Raw genomic sequence first — 14,015 nt, 5'->3', positions numbered from 1 at the left:
AATTGTCAGAGCATTTATTGTTTCAATATCAATATCAATATTGCTATCAATTGATATCAATATAATGCCTTATAATAAATATAAATACCAGAAAAAAAATAAAAATAAATAATAACACACTTGTATTTATAACACATAATAAGCTAGATGTATAGTTATAGCTGTTGATAATAATACATCATGAAGCATTATGAGTGTAGCCATAATGCATTGTGATTAATTATGATGGCCGTTAATTAATTATAAATACTCTCATAATGCACTATAGAATGGGCTTTAAGTAAAGTGCTTCCCAAAATGTTTCTGAAGGAATTTCATGATAGCAAGGGCAGACAAATGACTGATGAAGCCATGCCTTCTGAAGGCGAAGCCAACGCGTGCTCTCTCAGACCTTGTAGTGGAGCTCACAAGGCTAAAAAGTGAACCAACAGAAAATGGTCTGTTTTTTTCTGTTTTTGTTCATAACGTGAGTGTCTTACCGTTAGACTTTTTTGGGGTGTCAATCCTGTTTTTGCTCTCTTTAAGTGATTACACCTTGTTACAGGTGTGACTTGTCAGGACTAAGCAAAGAATATACTGAGACCATGTCAACAAAGGTCTCAGTACTGTTTGCTTCCAAGTCTTGGTACGCTTTGGAGCATTCACATATTCACAAAAATCACGATTCATACTTAGGTCTGAGTTTGCTTAAATGACTGAAAGGGACTAAGTGTGCAGATGCCCTAGTATATCATTTTGGTAAGGAGACTGTAGAGACAATGACTGATGAAACACTTCCATAAATACACCAAGACCATCCACCTTCCAACTTTTGACTGGCAGTGTACCTAGATATCACCAAAAAAATGGAATGATTGAAATTTGTTTTATGTCAAACACCAGATTGAGTGGACAATGAGTGCATTAACACAATAGGCCTATAACCAGTCTCAGATGTCTGTGTTGTGGGATACTAATGGCTAAAGACTAATCTAGAGATGACTATGAAAGGTGGGCTAAGAATGATTCAAATGAAGATGAATGGCATCATTCAGAGCTGTTTGTGTATTCATTGTTGATGGCAGCACTTTGTCTTTGTCTCAGTGGCTTTGGTGAAGATGTTTCTGAAATGTTTCAGAGAAATACTTACAAGTGTGCTTCCTCTGGAATACAGTGTTTTCATAATGAATCGTGACAGAAGGCTTTGAACTGCAGCCTACTGATGCTGTGTTTTACAGTTAAGATTAAAGTGAAACAATGGCCAATTTAAACCAATTGAAACTATGCAGACCCCTTTAATGCTCAGGAAATAGCACCAGCTTGTGTGGAAACACAGTGTTGCACCATTGTGTCTATTCATACTGTATTTGTTATCTTTCTGTACAGAAACCCAGATTACAATTCAATTCTGTACTCCTCTTGCACACATATTGGAGTGTGGCAATGGCAGTACCCGGCCGCTGGCTGTAACGTTAAACAGTAGATGTTGGATATCCAGAGCTCTCTGCAATCCCATTCTCCATAGCTTTGGTAGAAGTAATACTTCTGATAGACCGGCCTCCCATGTTGTGATTCTCCAGTTGAATCAGCGTAGAATGGAGAGGTGGGTCGCACCTGGTTCTTCTTTTCTTTGTACCATATTTGTGTTTTTTTTCACATATTGTTTTACATAAAACAGTTTCAAAGAAATTATGAACTAAGTGTGATCCACCTTTCCATTCCATAGCATAACTTTGGATTATAAAAAGAACATGTGGTTACAATGTGCTAAGTGATATGTGTGACTTTGCCATGTCTGGTGATGATAATCAAAACGGATGACGTGCTTTGGGTATGTATGAAAAAAAAGTGTCCTTTTGGATCCATGGCATCACTGTGCAGAGAAAGTAGGCCTATCTAATTGGAATCCAACAGTACATGAAGAATGTGTGCGATCAATCTCTTACACTCTTATCCACTGTTGAAGTGCCCTTCAGCCAGGCATCTACCGTCCAGTCATCTACACCACATCGCTCCAGGAACAACACTGCACCAACATAACTAATACGATAGTACCTGGGGCTCACACTTATGAGATGTTTTCTGTACAAGATGACAGAATGGAATAATCTGGTTTTTTTCATATAAACAAATACAGTATGAATAGACATAATGGTGCATAACACAAGCTGGCGCTATTTCCTGAGCATTAATGGAGTCTGCATAGTTTCAATTAGTTTTGAATTTGTCATTGTGTCACTTTACTCTTAACTGTAGCATTACAGTTCGAAGCCTTCTGCCATTATTCCTCATCTTCACCAAGATGATTGCAAACCTACAAAATATACACAATACAATAAATGTGTCTGCCAAATGTGGTGCAGTTTCTAAGATAAGTGTCTCTGCTCAGTCATGTGGACGGTGCTCTTTCCAGTGGCAATAGGCCTATGTTTTTATTTTTATTATTACTAAGCTACTCCAACCACCTACTGTCACTGTACAGCGCTTGACTTCCGAAACGTACGTCATCAAATAAGAAAAGATCTCGAGCGCATAGATTCATTTTTTGAGGGGTGGAGCTTTGGGTCAAAATAACGGATGAAATATGATTTTCCAGATATACGTGCTTTTTCACAAAATCACTTTGAGAAATGTAAGGTATCTCTCTGGACACATGAAAACACAATTTGATCAATGTGAAATTATGTTTTGTTAACTTAGTGGACCTTTAACCAAATATGTTTGGGGCAATAAACCACAAAAACTTGGAGTGCTGTCCTGCTTTTTCTTTAATTCATATATTCTCGAGGAATGAGCACTAAGTTGTTTACTTTGTTTGAGTTGAGCGCGTTACAGCCCTTAGTTTAATTTAACCAAATATGTTGTCAACTTTGACTTTGACTTTTATCAGTAGTTTTGGTTGTTGTGTCATTGCTTCAATTGACATTAATCTTGATGTTGAAGAGAACTCTCTGAAGAGAATAGCGGGCTCATGTATCTCGTGGTTTTACTGACAGTGTTTTAAATCATGTAGGCCTAATAGGCCATTGAAATTCAATTCATAATGACAGTCACCAACAAATTCTTGAAGTGACGGTTAAAAAAAAAAGAGCACAGTTTCCGTCCAACACAGGCAGTGGCGTTACGTACACGGACATTTTGGGAGGCAGGTCCTCGAAGGAGGGCAGGAGGCATGTGGATCTTCCGGCTGCCTTAGGATGGATATACTGTAGGCCTATCTTGTATTGTGGCATTATTTAGGGAAGTCATGGGTGAGTGGTTAGGGCGTCAGACTTGCATCCCAGAGGTTGCCGGTTCGACTCCCGACCCGCCAGGTTGGTGGGGGGAGTAAGCAACCAGTGCTCTCTCCCATCGTCCTCCATGACTGAGGTACCCTGAGCATTGTACTGTCCCACCGCACTGCTCCCCATGGGGCGCCACTGAGGGCTGCCCCCTTGCACGGGTGAGGCATAAATGCAATTTCGTTGTGTGCAGTGTGCAGTGTGCAGTGTTCACTTGTGTGCTGTGGAGTGCTGTGTCACAATGACAATGGGAGTTGGAGTTTCCCAATGGGCTTTCACTTTAAGCTTTCACTTTATTGTCACATGTGTTTAATCATCGAGCTTTTGTAGATGAACATGTCAACAAGGACCACAGTACATAGACAAAAAAAGAATGTACAAAAAGGGCATTTTTTGTCCAGTAGGGCAAAGGGGCAGGTGCTTTTGCACCACCTCTGCGCTATCTCTGCACACCTATGAACACAGGTAACAAGTAACCAGTAGGCTAGACCTGAGTACTTCTTTTATGATTAGCTGACTTTGCGCTGGTTGGATCAAATTTTTGGTGTGTTGTTCTTGTTAAGTTTTTAGTATTTGCCAGTAACAACACAATCTACCTCATAGAGTAAATGGTGTAACAGCTATATGTAATATCATGTAGCCTGATATTATTGTGTAACCTAAGTAGTATTGTACTTACACCTTGAATTTCCTTTTACTTTTCACACTTCTGCTAAATGATAATGTACTAGGTCTATATATTATCTTTACAATCCAAGATACTAACTATGAAACGTTGGTGTATGCTATGGACGGAAGATTATTTAAACTTATTTACATCCACCAATAGTTTAAGAAACACTGGAGTGGTCAGCTTGTCATCACATATGACGATATGGTTATGGTATGGAATGCATGATGACATAACCATGATGATAGGGTTCAGACCCAATACATGACTGTGGAACCCTGCACTTCATATGCTCGGAGAGGCCTATTTAGACCACTTTTCTCCATTGACCACTAGAGTGCAGTGTTTGCGCATTTTTCCCCAAGTGTGGGCCACTGGTGAGCGCGTCCGTGGCAGTCAGTGATGTCCATTTGCAGCTCTAGCTGAAAAAACTACGGATCAAGTGCACGGCACTTTTCCAAACTCACACGCACACGTTGTTTGGCGCCAAAAGTCCATGCGCGTACAATTAGATCTTCGGGCGCATAATAAGTATCGGCAACATGAAAATACAGTAGTGTAAGCAATGAGCCAGTGTTTTCATCTGCCATCACTAAACAACAAAATACCTGTAGCAGGACCACTGATGAAGTAGGGTACTTGTAGGCCTACAATAAGATGATTTTCAGCTGTTTTCAGATCTAAGTCATTTACACTTCATTGTTGAATTTACAGCCAATGCGTCCAAAACAAGTTCTAACCCACCACACTACAGGCTACAGGCAAATGTACCATACGTTTCAGATTAAACCACTGTTTATATAAGTGTCACATTTACCCTGACTTGCCCACGAAATTGTGTGGAGTGCTGTTCGTCATTGTCAATCATTTTCTTAAATGTTGTGTTTTTATTGGATATTTTTATATCCAGTGATGTTACTTGTTAGTTATAGATTGCCTTGGCCATTGCTTCCCCAGAGTATTTTGTCCAGTGCTCTATTAAAGGGCTCAAACACTTGGGCTACCTAATGCAACATTAACGTGGGTTTTCCTGCGAAGGCTTATGCGTAATAACCAACTGTGCGTAATGCAATGCGTAATTCCCAAAGGAAGCCTATAACCTGTTATAACTTCAGTCAAAATGTTTTGTTAACCAGATAAACTAGCCCCTAAATAACATGACTATTTTCCCGTCTCATCCCAATAACTTGAAAGTGATTCATTACATGATGAGACAATACACAAGACTTGCATCAATTAACATGTCCAATGCAAACTGTTAATGTTAAGGTTTAATCCCCCCTCCAAAAAAATAATGATAATTAAAAAAAAATCGACGTAGGCCAATTAATCTCGGCAGTTTAGCAGAAATGCTGTGGACCACCTGTGGGCAGTCGTTCAGTTCGCCTCAACCTGTAGCTCTATCATTCACATCACAACTGATGTAGAAAATACATTGATGCAATGCCAACCCCAACGCCCCCCATCAAAAAACTTCTCTTGCATCTAACAAGTGTGGGCCCCCAGGTATACAATTCAATGATGTCCATCAAAGGACAACGGTTGCGAATTGGGACACTAGGAAGAAGAAGAAAAAAACTAAACGCACGAAAAACGTTTTTATCTACATGTCACCTTTTATTCTTAGCTGGAAAAGAAAGATCAAAGTTTCAGCAGATGAAAAGAGACCGTTCCCTGCATTTAAACCCCATTCATTTGGGCCTCTTTTGGTAAATTAAGTAGCAAGCCACTAGGCAAGCATGTTAAGAGTTCAACAATTATGGAGATTCTCCAACGCAAGCTCGCTGCCTTTAATTACGCATTGGATAGCTAAAAAGGGTTTCTTTTTAGCGAGCATCACAAAAGCATCCTTTGCAAGCATCCTCAACACAGTGACCGCAAGGAACCACAGAGTACTCATTATTACTACTGAATAGCCTGCTGCCTGGGGAGGGTTCAGGGGTAGAGGGGTTGAGAGGTGTCGGCAAGCTTTAGAAGAATCAGAGATGCGACTTTTTTTTTACATTATATTTTTTTATTGACAAAATAAAGGTATTGACTTTCAAAGTAACATCTACATTTGTACAAATTTACAGTATCTTATAAATCTCATTTTGTACATAATTTACACATTTATACATTATATAAATACATTTTATCCATTAAAAACATTAAGGACCCGTATTATATTTGGGCACTATGACATTAAGGCTTGTTTGAAACCATCTTTGATATTCGAAGTTTGTTGTGAAAGGTACTCTGGATTACCTGACACAAAAAGTAGAGCATTACAGACATTTCATTTAGCACTTTTTTGGAGAACTTATTCAGAATGGTTTGCTGCAGGACAGTGGCCGCACTAAAACTGCTGACCATGAAAAGGATTGTAAACCTGTCAGGGGTTGTCAGTGGATTTGGAATTAAGTAGTGGTCATGCCAGGTACAGTCTCCATCTACGGAACCAGTCCCCCAAACAGCGTTCCGTAAAAAAAGCAACAATGGTTAATTTTGATGCAAATGCCTAAGACAGGCGAATGGGCTATCTCCACAACAATTAGTGGCCAGTTCCGTTAAACCTGTGACAATGGCATCTGCTTCGGGCAAGACACTGAGCTAGCAGTGCCAGACCGCCACGTTAATCCCGTGCTTACGTCGCTGTACATTGAACCGCTGGTTCCTTTACTGCCCCAGCAGCAGCGTGTACAAAAAGTCCTCCAGGACTCCAGCGTTTTACCGGACCAAATCCACACGCCAGACGTGATACCCACCAAAAGGCACATAAAGTACTTGAGCATAAAGACAGCGTAGTCCGGCTTTTTAATGTCCTGCTCCATTGGACAACAGTTGTGACTGATCTCCCAACTCTGTCTGTTGTGTTGTTCGTAAAAATAACATGCAACTATTATAGTGGCAGGTACCGTGTAAAGCACTGTAAAGATTCCGATTCGGATCATCAGCTTCTCTAGTTTGTCCGTTTTCGTGCCACCTTGTTTGATGACACTCCGGATTCTGAAGAGTGACACGAACCCTGCCAACAGGAACATTGTGCCAATAAATAAATAGATAACCAGGGGCGCCAAAACAAAGCCCCTGAGATTGTCCAGATTCTGATTGCCCACGTAGCATATCCCTGCCACTGGGTCTCCGTCCACTGAGCTCAGAGCCAGCACTGCAATGGATTTCATACTAGGGATTAGCCAGGCGGCCAGGTGAAAATACTGCGAATAACTCGCAATGGCCTCGTTTCCCCACTTCATGCCGGCCGCCAGGAACCAAGTGAGCGACAATATCACCCACCAGATTGAGCTCGCCATGCCGAAAAAGTATATCAACAAAAACACAACGGTACACAGCGCAGGGCCAGTGGTCTCGTAGTGTATGTGTTCCACGTCATACTCCTTGGCGCACGCCACCTTCTCGTGTCCTGCGATAAGTCGTACAATGTAACCGATGGAGACAAACATGTAGCAAGCCGAGAGGAAGATGATTGGCCTCTCTGGGTACTTAAACCGTTCCATGTCGATTAAAAAAGTGGCAACTGTTGCGAACGTGGAGATGAAACACAGCACAGACCATAGTCCAATCCAGAACGCCGTAAACGTTCTCTCGTCTTGGGTGAAATAAGGGTTGTGGCAGGGCATTGCGCAGTTAGGCGTCAGTCCAGTCTTGACACGATTGTACAGCGGATGTCGATCGCTATTAACAGGCACCATGGGTGTGCGGCACTGGCAGCCCGGCTCGCAGGTTGATCCCGGGGGCCGGGGCTTTTTGTTGGGTCGGCTGGGGCCGTGTTTACCATTGTAGGTCTTGCCAGGGTTGTTTGTGGGCTTTGACAGGACCGGAGACACAGTGGTTGAATCAGTTCTGTTATAGTCCATGCAGAGAGTGTCTGGAGTGCCCTGCACCGGTAGCAGGTCGCATCGCATGCGGTCTGGCCAGGGGAAACCGTACTGCCTCATGAGCGGCGCGCAGCCAGCCCTGGCTCTCTCGCAGACACTCCGGCACGGTGGCAGCGGCTTCTTGTAGTCCTCGAGGCAAATAGGGGTGTACATACTGCAGAGGAAGAATTTGAGGTCCGGGGAACACTGGATTTCCACGAGAGGCCAAAACTGATGGACCTCCAAGCCCGCTTCGTCTTGGGTGTCATGGTTGAACTGGTTGGGCATATAGGTGTTATTGTATCCTATTCCTTTGCACAAAGGTACAGAGATTTCTTGACACGTGATCTCCTTTGCGGTGGTACCACTTGAGCTTTGCAAAATACAGAGAGCAAGTAGCAGGTAAACTCCCAACAGGTAGCACGCCATCCTTATCCAAGATAATAAGGTCTCTCGCTCTCTCCTCTGTTGACAAAACAACCGCTGTTCTAGTCCCCCGCTTCTGGCCGTTCGTTTCGGGTATAGCTCTGTCCCAATTAAAAATTGAAAGGCGAATCCATCTCACTGTACATATTTGGCACGGAGTTGCAACCAATTTGCAAACCGTGTACGCGTACAGAGGAGGAGCGGTGAAGAAAAACAGCCCTGAGGCGTGCAGTCAAAATGGCTGAGGATATGAGAATGAACCCGAGCACCGGCTATTCTCCTTGTTCTCGGCGTAATCCACAGCACCCGGGAAACAGCAGCCTTGTCTCGCGCTTTGAGAAGGGTCCGCTCGTTAGCTGTCTTAGAAAAACGGGTAGAAGTTTTGAAGTGAACTGCCTCTCCCGCTAAAATACGCTATCTACATTTGCTGCGTGTATTAACTACGCGTCTTCCCATACAAATCCGTGCGGCTGATAGGACGCTTTGCATATTTATACAACAGGCAGCGCAGTCACACCCCCGCTCTGGCTGGTCTAATCAGAGAACAGCAGGGGCGGAACATTGGGACAAGTCAATCAAGTTTGCTCAAGGTACTTCATTTCGCTCTTTGTCAGCATTGCCCACAGGCTACTAAATAACAACGTTCACCATCACAAACCGGCCAGGAAAAAAAAATACCAACTACCAATTACCAAGTTAAAATCCAGCCAGTTACATATTGCCATATAGGCTCAACTTCCCTACCATACTGTTGTGTTTTTCTTTATAAATGTATATTTTTTTCCAATGGCATATGGAAAATAACATTTAGGCTAGCCTTTCTGGGATACAACACGAATTACTATATTAATATTCAATTGTTACATAAAACATCACGTCAGCAACGGGTACATTTCACTCCCCCACAGTAACACACATTGTTTTCCAAGGGAGAGCCTGTTCCCTCCTTAGGTTAATTTGCGTTTGATAGGACTTCCAGGGGGGTCGACTTCCCCGCCGAATGGGGTGTTTATTTTTTTTAATTGAGGTGCTGCTGTTTCGTTTAGCGCCTCTCCATGGGGCTCGCGCTGGGGGCGTAATTACTTGAGAACTTGGAACAAGCACTTCAGTTTGTAAAACAGGGTCAGTGTAACAATCTTCCTTAACCCCCAACTGTGTCTACCATGTTCAGTTGGAGAGAAAAAAACAGGCTGTTTTTGTAGCACTCCATATTACAAGTCAGCAAGTCAATGCTGCTGCCATCCAAACCCACCCAGAACATACTGGAATTAACAAACCGTATAGCCTAGCACCCCAAATGCCATGTCTTGAAATAATTCTAAAGTTCATAAAGGTTGGAGCAGGCGTCACCCAACAGTTTTTCTCTTCCTTTTAAGGGTGCTGACCAAAGTATTGTAAAACTGAAAAATGAAAATAGGTCGCACCTATGCATGGTGCAACCTTTTTTCATTTTTCAGTTTTGAAATAATTCCAACCTTTTCTTTTTGGGTTTTTCAGGGGAACGGCCGAAAGACAGACAGACAGGTGTCCAGTCTGGGACTTGTAATAAAACCAGCAGAACGTATAGCTGGTCCATAGGCTACCAGCCCTCTCGGTTACTACCGGACCCCATATTGATTAACACTGAGATAGGACTTAGTCTCAGAGTCCAACAGTCGGATTGTTGAACAACCATTCGAGCGCCCCCACCCCCCAACTCCATCAGTCTGTGTTTTTCACCCTGCACACACACACACACACACACACACACACACACACACACACACACACACACACACACACACACACACACACACACACACACACACACACACACACACACACACACACACACACACACACACACAGGCCTTTCTCCAAATGCAGGGTTTGAATTACACATCATCCCCTGCATTCCTCCTCGTAGAGCCCAGAAATGGAATTAGTGCATCTGTTCCCAAAGTTAATTTTCAAATTACCATGCAAGCGCATATGTGCGTGTGTGAGACGCCACTGTCACTGAAGCATTTTCCCCAATCTGCCGTCTATCTTAAATAGCCTAAAAGTTGTAATACATACTATGCTATTATATGTACTGTATGTGCAATATACCGGGTTATGCACTGTAATAGCCACACTATAGCCTATGTGCCCTTATGTCATTTTTCACTATTAGTGGGTATATTAGCCTATACTCAGTATAGCCTAACCACCTTTTCTAATTAACGGTAAACCACTTAGCAGATCTTAAGCAGGAAAGGGGAATGATAAACAATGAAGATGTTTAATAACAAACAGAGGGACAAAAACATATTAGTTATTTAGCAGAGCCAATTTCCTTTGCTTAATGGCCCTCCCAATGGACGCTTCAATAATGTGATTTAGAGTAGGCTACCTAACGATATGCCCTGTTTGTATTCAGCCTATTCAAATGATGTTTATTGGGAGGGCAGGGCACACAATGGGACTGGATTAGAATAGCATTATGAGGTCTGACTTAACATTATATTTGGCTTTCAATTAGGAAGAAGTTAAGTTGGTTAGTGCAATCATGACAGCTGTGGCAGTGACTGTCCAAATGTAGATTTGCTTTTTGCCTACATTTTGTCTTGGACGGTACACACAAACTCATTCAGACAGAAACATACACACACACACACACACACACACACACACACACACACACACACACACACACACACACACACACGCACGCACGCAAGCAAGCATGCACGCAAGCACGCAGGCACGCACGCACGCACGCACGCACGCACGCACGCACGCAACTATACACAGAGGCACCGAGAGCGAAAAAGCAAACCAAACCACCACCCAGGCAGGATGTTATAGAACATGGAGAAACGGAGGAAAGAGGCCACATTATACACATACAAAACTTTTTTCCTCCTCTCTCACAGACAGAGTGTCTTCCTCAGAGCTCGCTGAAAATAGCACAGTCTAGAAAGAGCTTACGACTCCAGCACCAATGCAAGCCGCTGATAAATGTATGTGACTGGGCCCAAAGATGTTTTGTCTTAAAGGTGTACTGTGTAGGATGGTGGCCAGAGTAGGTATTGCAGCTATGCTGGTCATCAAAAATGTGCTGTGTATGACCAAAGACCAGTAAGTTGTTGTCAGCTAAAAATGTCTATTTCTGGAAATTCTAAATGGTGGTTAGTATTCATGAAAAAGGTAACATTTGTGAATGGGCAGCATGAATTTTGGAAATAAACTACCAAAAATATTAGACAGTGCACTTTTAAGACCTGTCCCTGACATAAATCTGCTGTTACCAGAATGGCAATGACCAAGTTGTTAAGTATCACTAAAGACTGTGTGTTGTGGCGTACTACTGTAGAACCACGGTAATCAAGGTCCCCCCTCCCGCCCGCTCCCACCTATAGTACAGCGTTTCACTTGCAGAATATTGAACATTATAAGGCTGCAGTTTGAATTTCACTGGTTCACTTTTTTTCACTGTTAATCTCAAATGAATCATTAATGTTTTGTGGTTGCATCGGCAGCAGTTGAGTTCTGCCAAGTCCTTTCTACACTTGAGCGAGTGGTGCAAATTACTTTTGGAACTAACAAACACGCCTGTCAGAGTCAGACCCACGCTTTAGGAAAATAGACCTGTGAAAAGTCCGTCCACCTTGCTGGCTCTCGCCGAGAGAGACAGGTAATGATTCACAGCCAAAACTACGACTCCGACAATAATCCTGATTTATGCCTTAGGGTGTGGTTACTGAGTGACAAGGCAACGAGCAAGGGAGTGAGTGAGTGCGTGAGTGAGTGAGTGAGTAAAGACTGCCTGGGCAAGTACGTTTGTATTTGTGTACACAGTGTATTACCCATGGTCAAATATGTGGCTTACACAATTGTAGAACCCCCTGCAATAGCTTGTGAGTGAGCTGTTATGCTTGTCATTTGGTTTAACATTTTGCTCTACTGTACAGCCTGTCAGCAAATGACAGACATCCGTGTGTGTGTGTGTGTGTGTGTGTGTGTGTGTGTGTGTGTGTGTGTGTGTGTGTGTGTGTGTGTGTGTGTGTGTGTGTGTGTGTGTGTGTGTGTGTGTGTGTGTGTGTGTTGAGGGGGGATGGGTAGTTTGTTTCTTAGCCAGCAACTAAGTCAATTAACAGATTGGTGGCAGAAACACGTTGTGTTTACGAGTTAATTTACCATGTTTGTTTTCTACTGGTGTGTGTGTGTGTGTGTGTGTGTGTGTGTGTGTGTGTGTGTGTGTGTGTGTGTGTGTGTGTGTGTGTGTGTGTTTGTGGAGGAGGAGGCAAGAGCCCAGTCGTCTCTCCTCTAAAAACCCCAGTCGGCCACCCCCACCATCACCTTTCCTCCCTCAGAGTGATGTGGGTCTGTTTGCTTTGGGCTGGGCTGGTAATCAGTTCCACGTTAGGAGCGGTTGTGTTTGTGAGAGGAGGCTGGGCTTCTACAGCTCAGGCCCGGCCCCTGTGCTCGTCCTCTGGGTCCCCTCCGGCCAGCCCTCCCCTCCCCTCCCCTCCCCTCCGCTCCCCTCCCCTGTGGCACCCTGAGGTGGTGGAGCACGCACCCCACATATTACCTCACCCGCGCCTCATTGCCTTGACAAACAGGCCTGGCCCCTCCACTCAGCCCACTGCTGGGAGACTGACAGGCAGGCAGAGGAAGCAGTGTGTTTGCTCTATGTGTCTGTCTGTCTGTCTGTCTGTCTGTCTGTCTGTCTGTCTGTCTGTCTGTCTGTCTGTCTGTCTGTCTGTCTGTCTGTCTGTCTGTCTGTCTGTCTGTCTGTCTGTCTGTCTGTCTGTCTGTCTGTCTCCCTTTCTCTCTTGCTTAGTGGTTGCAATTTATGGACAACTCTGTCACAACAGTTCATACATAGATGACGGCGTATGCACAAATGACCATGCTTTCTGCTCGGAAATATGCCACATTTGGGAGAATTCGTTCTTTGCATTATCATAGTGAGTTTATGTGGATATAATTGCTTCTGCTGCATTGTTGATGTGTCCGTTTGATACTTGTTTTGAATTTCAAACGGAAACAAAGCATTCTAAATAACTAAACTAAATAAATATTATAGTGCTGAGACACGAAAGATAGCTAGGCCTATTATCTGTTTTGCCATTTTATTTGATAACTGAATTGAAATGGTTTGGTCAACAGTCAACAAGCAGCTAGTTGGAAGCTGAGGGCCCACCATCCTCACCTTAACACGCTCCTCTACACAGGTTAAAGGTCACCAACATGCTAGTGCGCTGACTAACTGACAGCTTATTTAGATAGTGTGTCTTTTGGCATCACTCATAGACCCATAGGGAAGTCAAATGCAGACGGATTTCGCTCTGGTTCATAATACTATTGTTATTTCACTATAGTATGACCATGTCTAAGATAGTTTTGTATCTCATGTGTGGTCTCCAGCACAGCAGCAATATTTTTTTCAAACTCACAAGGAAGTTAGACACTTACCAAAAATGGTCAGTATTGCTTTGTTTTTATCCAAAGACTAACATACATGCAAGCCTTCAGTTTGTAAATTCAATTAATTTATTTTTCCATTGATAAGTTATAGGCTGGAAGTACAGTAAATGCACACACTGATCCTAAATCTTTTGAATTTATCAAGTTTAATTTCCAAATTAATATCATAGTAAATGGTAGGATTTACAACCTGGCTATCTACCCTGAGAAAAAGATGAGTGGTAGTGCCGAACGTCCTTTATGTTGGGTAGGATCCAACGTCAAAATATACTGTGGGGTCTAACATCATTCTGGAGACATGATATGCCATGGCATAGACTCTGGAACCCGATGAAGAGCGACTAGCTC

General features: G+C 43.1%; 1 protein-coding gene across 1 annotated transcript; it reads right to left on the bottom strand.

Moving 5' to 3' along the window:
* Positions 1-5,969: 5,969 nt before the first annotated feature.
* On the bottom strand, positions 5,970-8,662 carry fzd8a (frizzled class receptor 8a). The gene has a single exon (XM_063206063.1). The coding sequence runs from the start codon at positions 8,214-8,216 to the stop codon at positions 6,480-6,482; it is 1,737 nt and encodes a 578-aa protein (XP_063062133.1). The 5' UTR covers positions 8,217-8,662; the 3' UTR covers positions 5,970-6,479.
* Positions 8,663-14,015: the final 5,353 nt, after the last annotated feature.

This window comes from Engraulis encrasicolus, chromosome 9, assembly GCF_034702125.1.
Source record: "Engraulis encrasicolus isolate BLACKSEA-1 chromosome 9, IST_EnEncr_1.0, whole genome shotgun sequence".
NCBI lineage: Eukaryota > Metazoa > Chordata > Actinopteri > Clupeiformes > Engraulidae > Engraulis > Engraulis encrasicolus.
The sequence above is the reverse complement of the archived record's forward strand: the minus strand, read 5'-3'. Positions and strand labels throughout refer to the sequence as shown.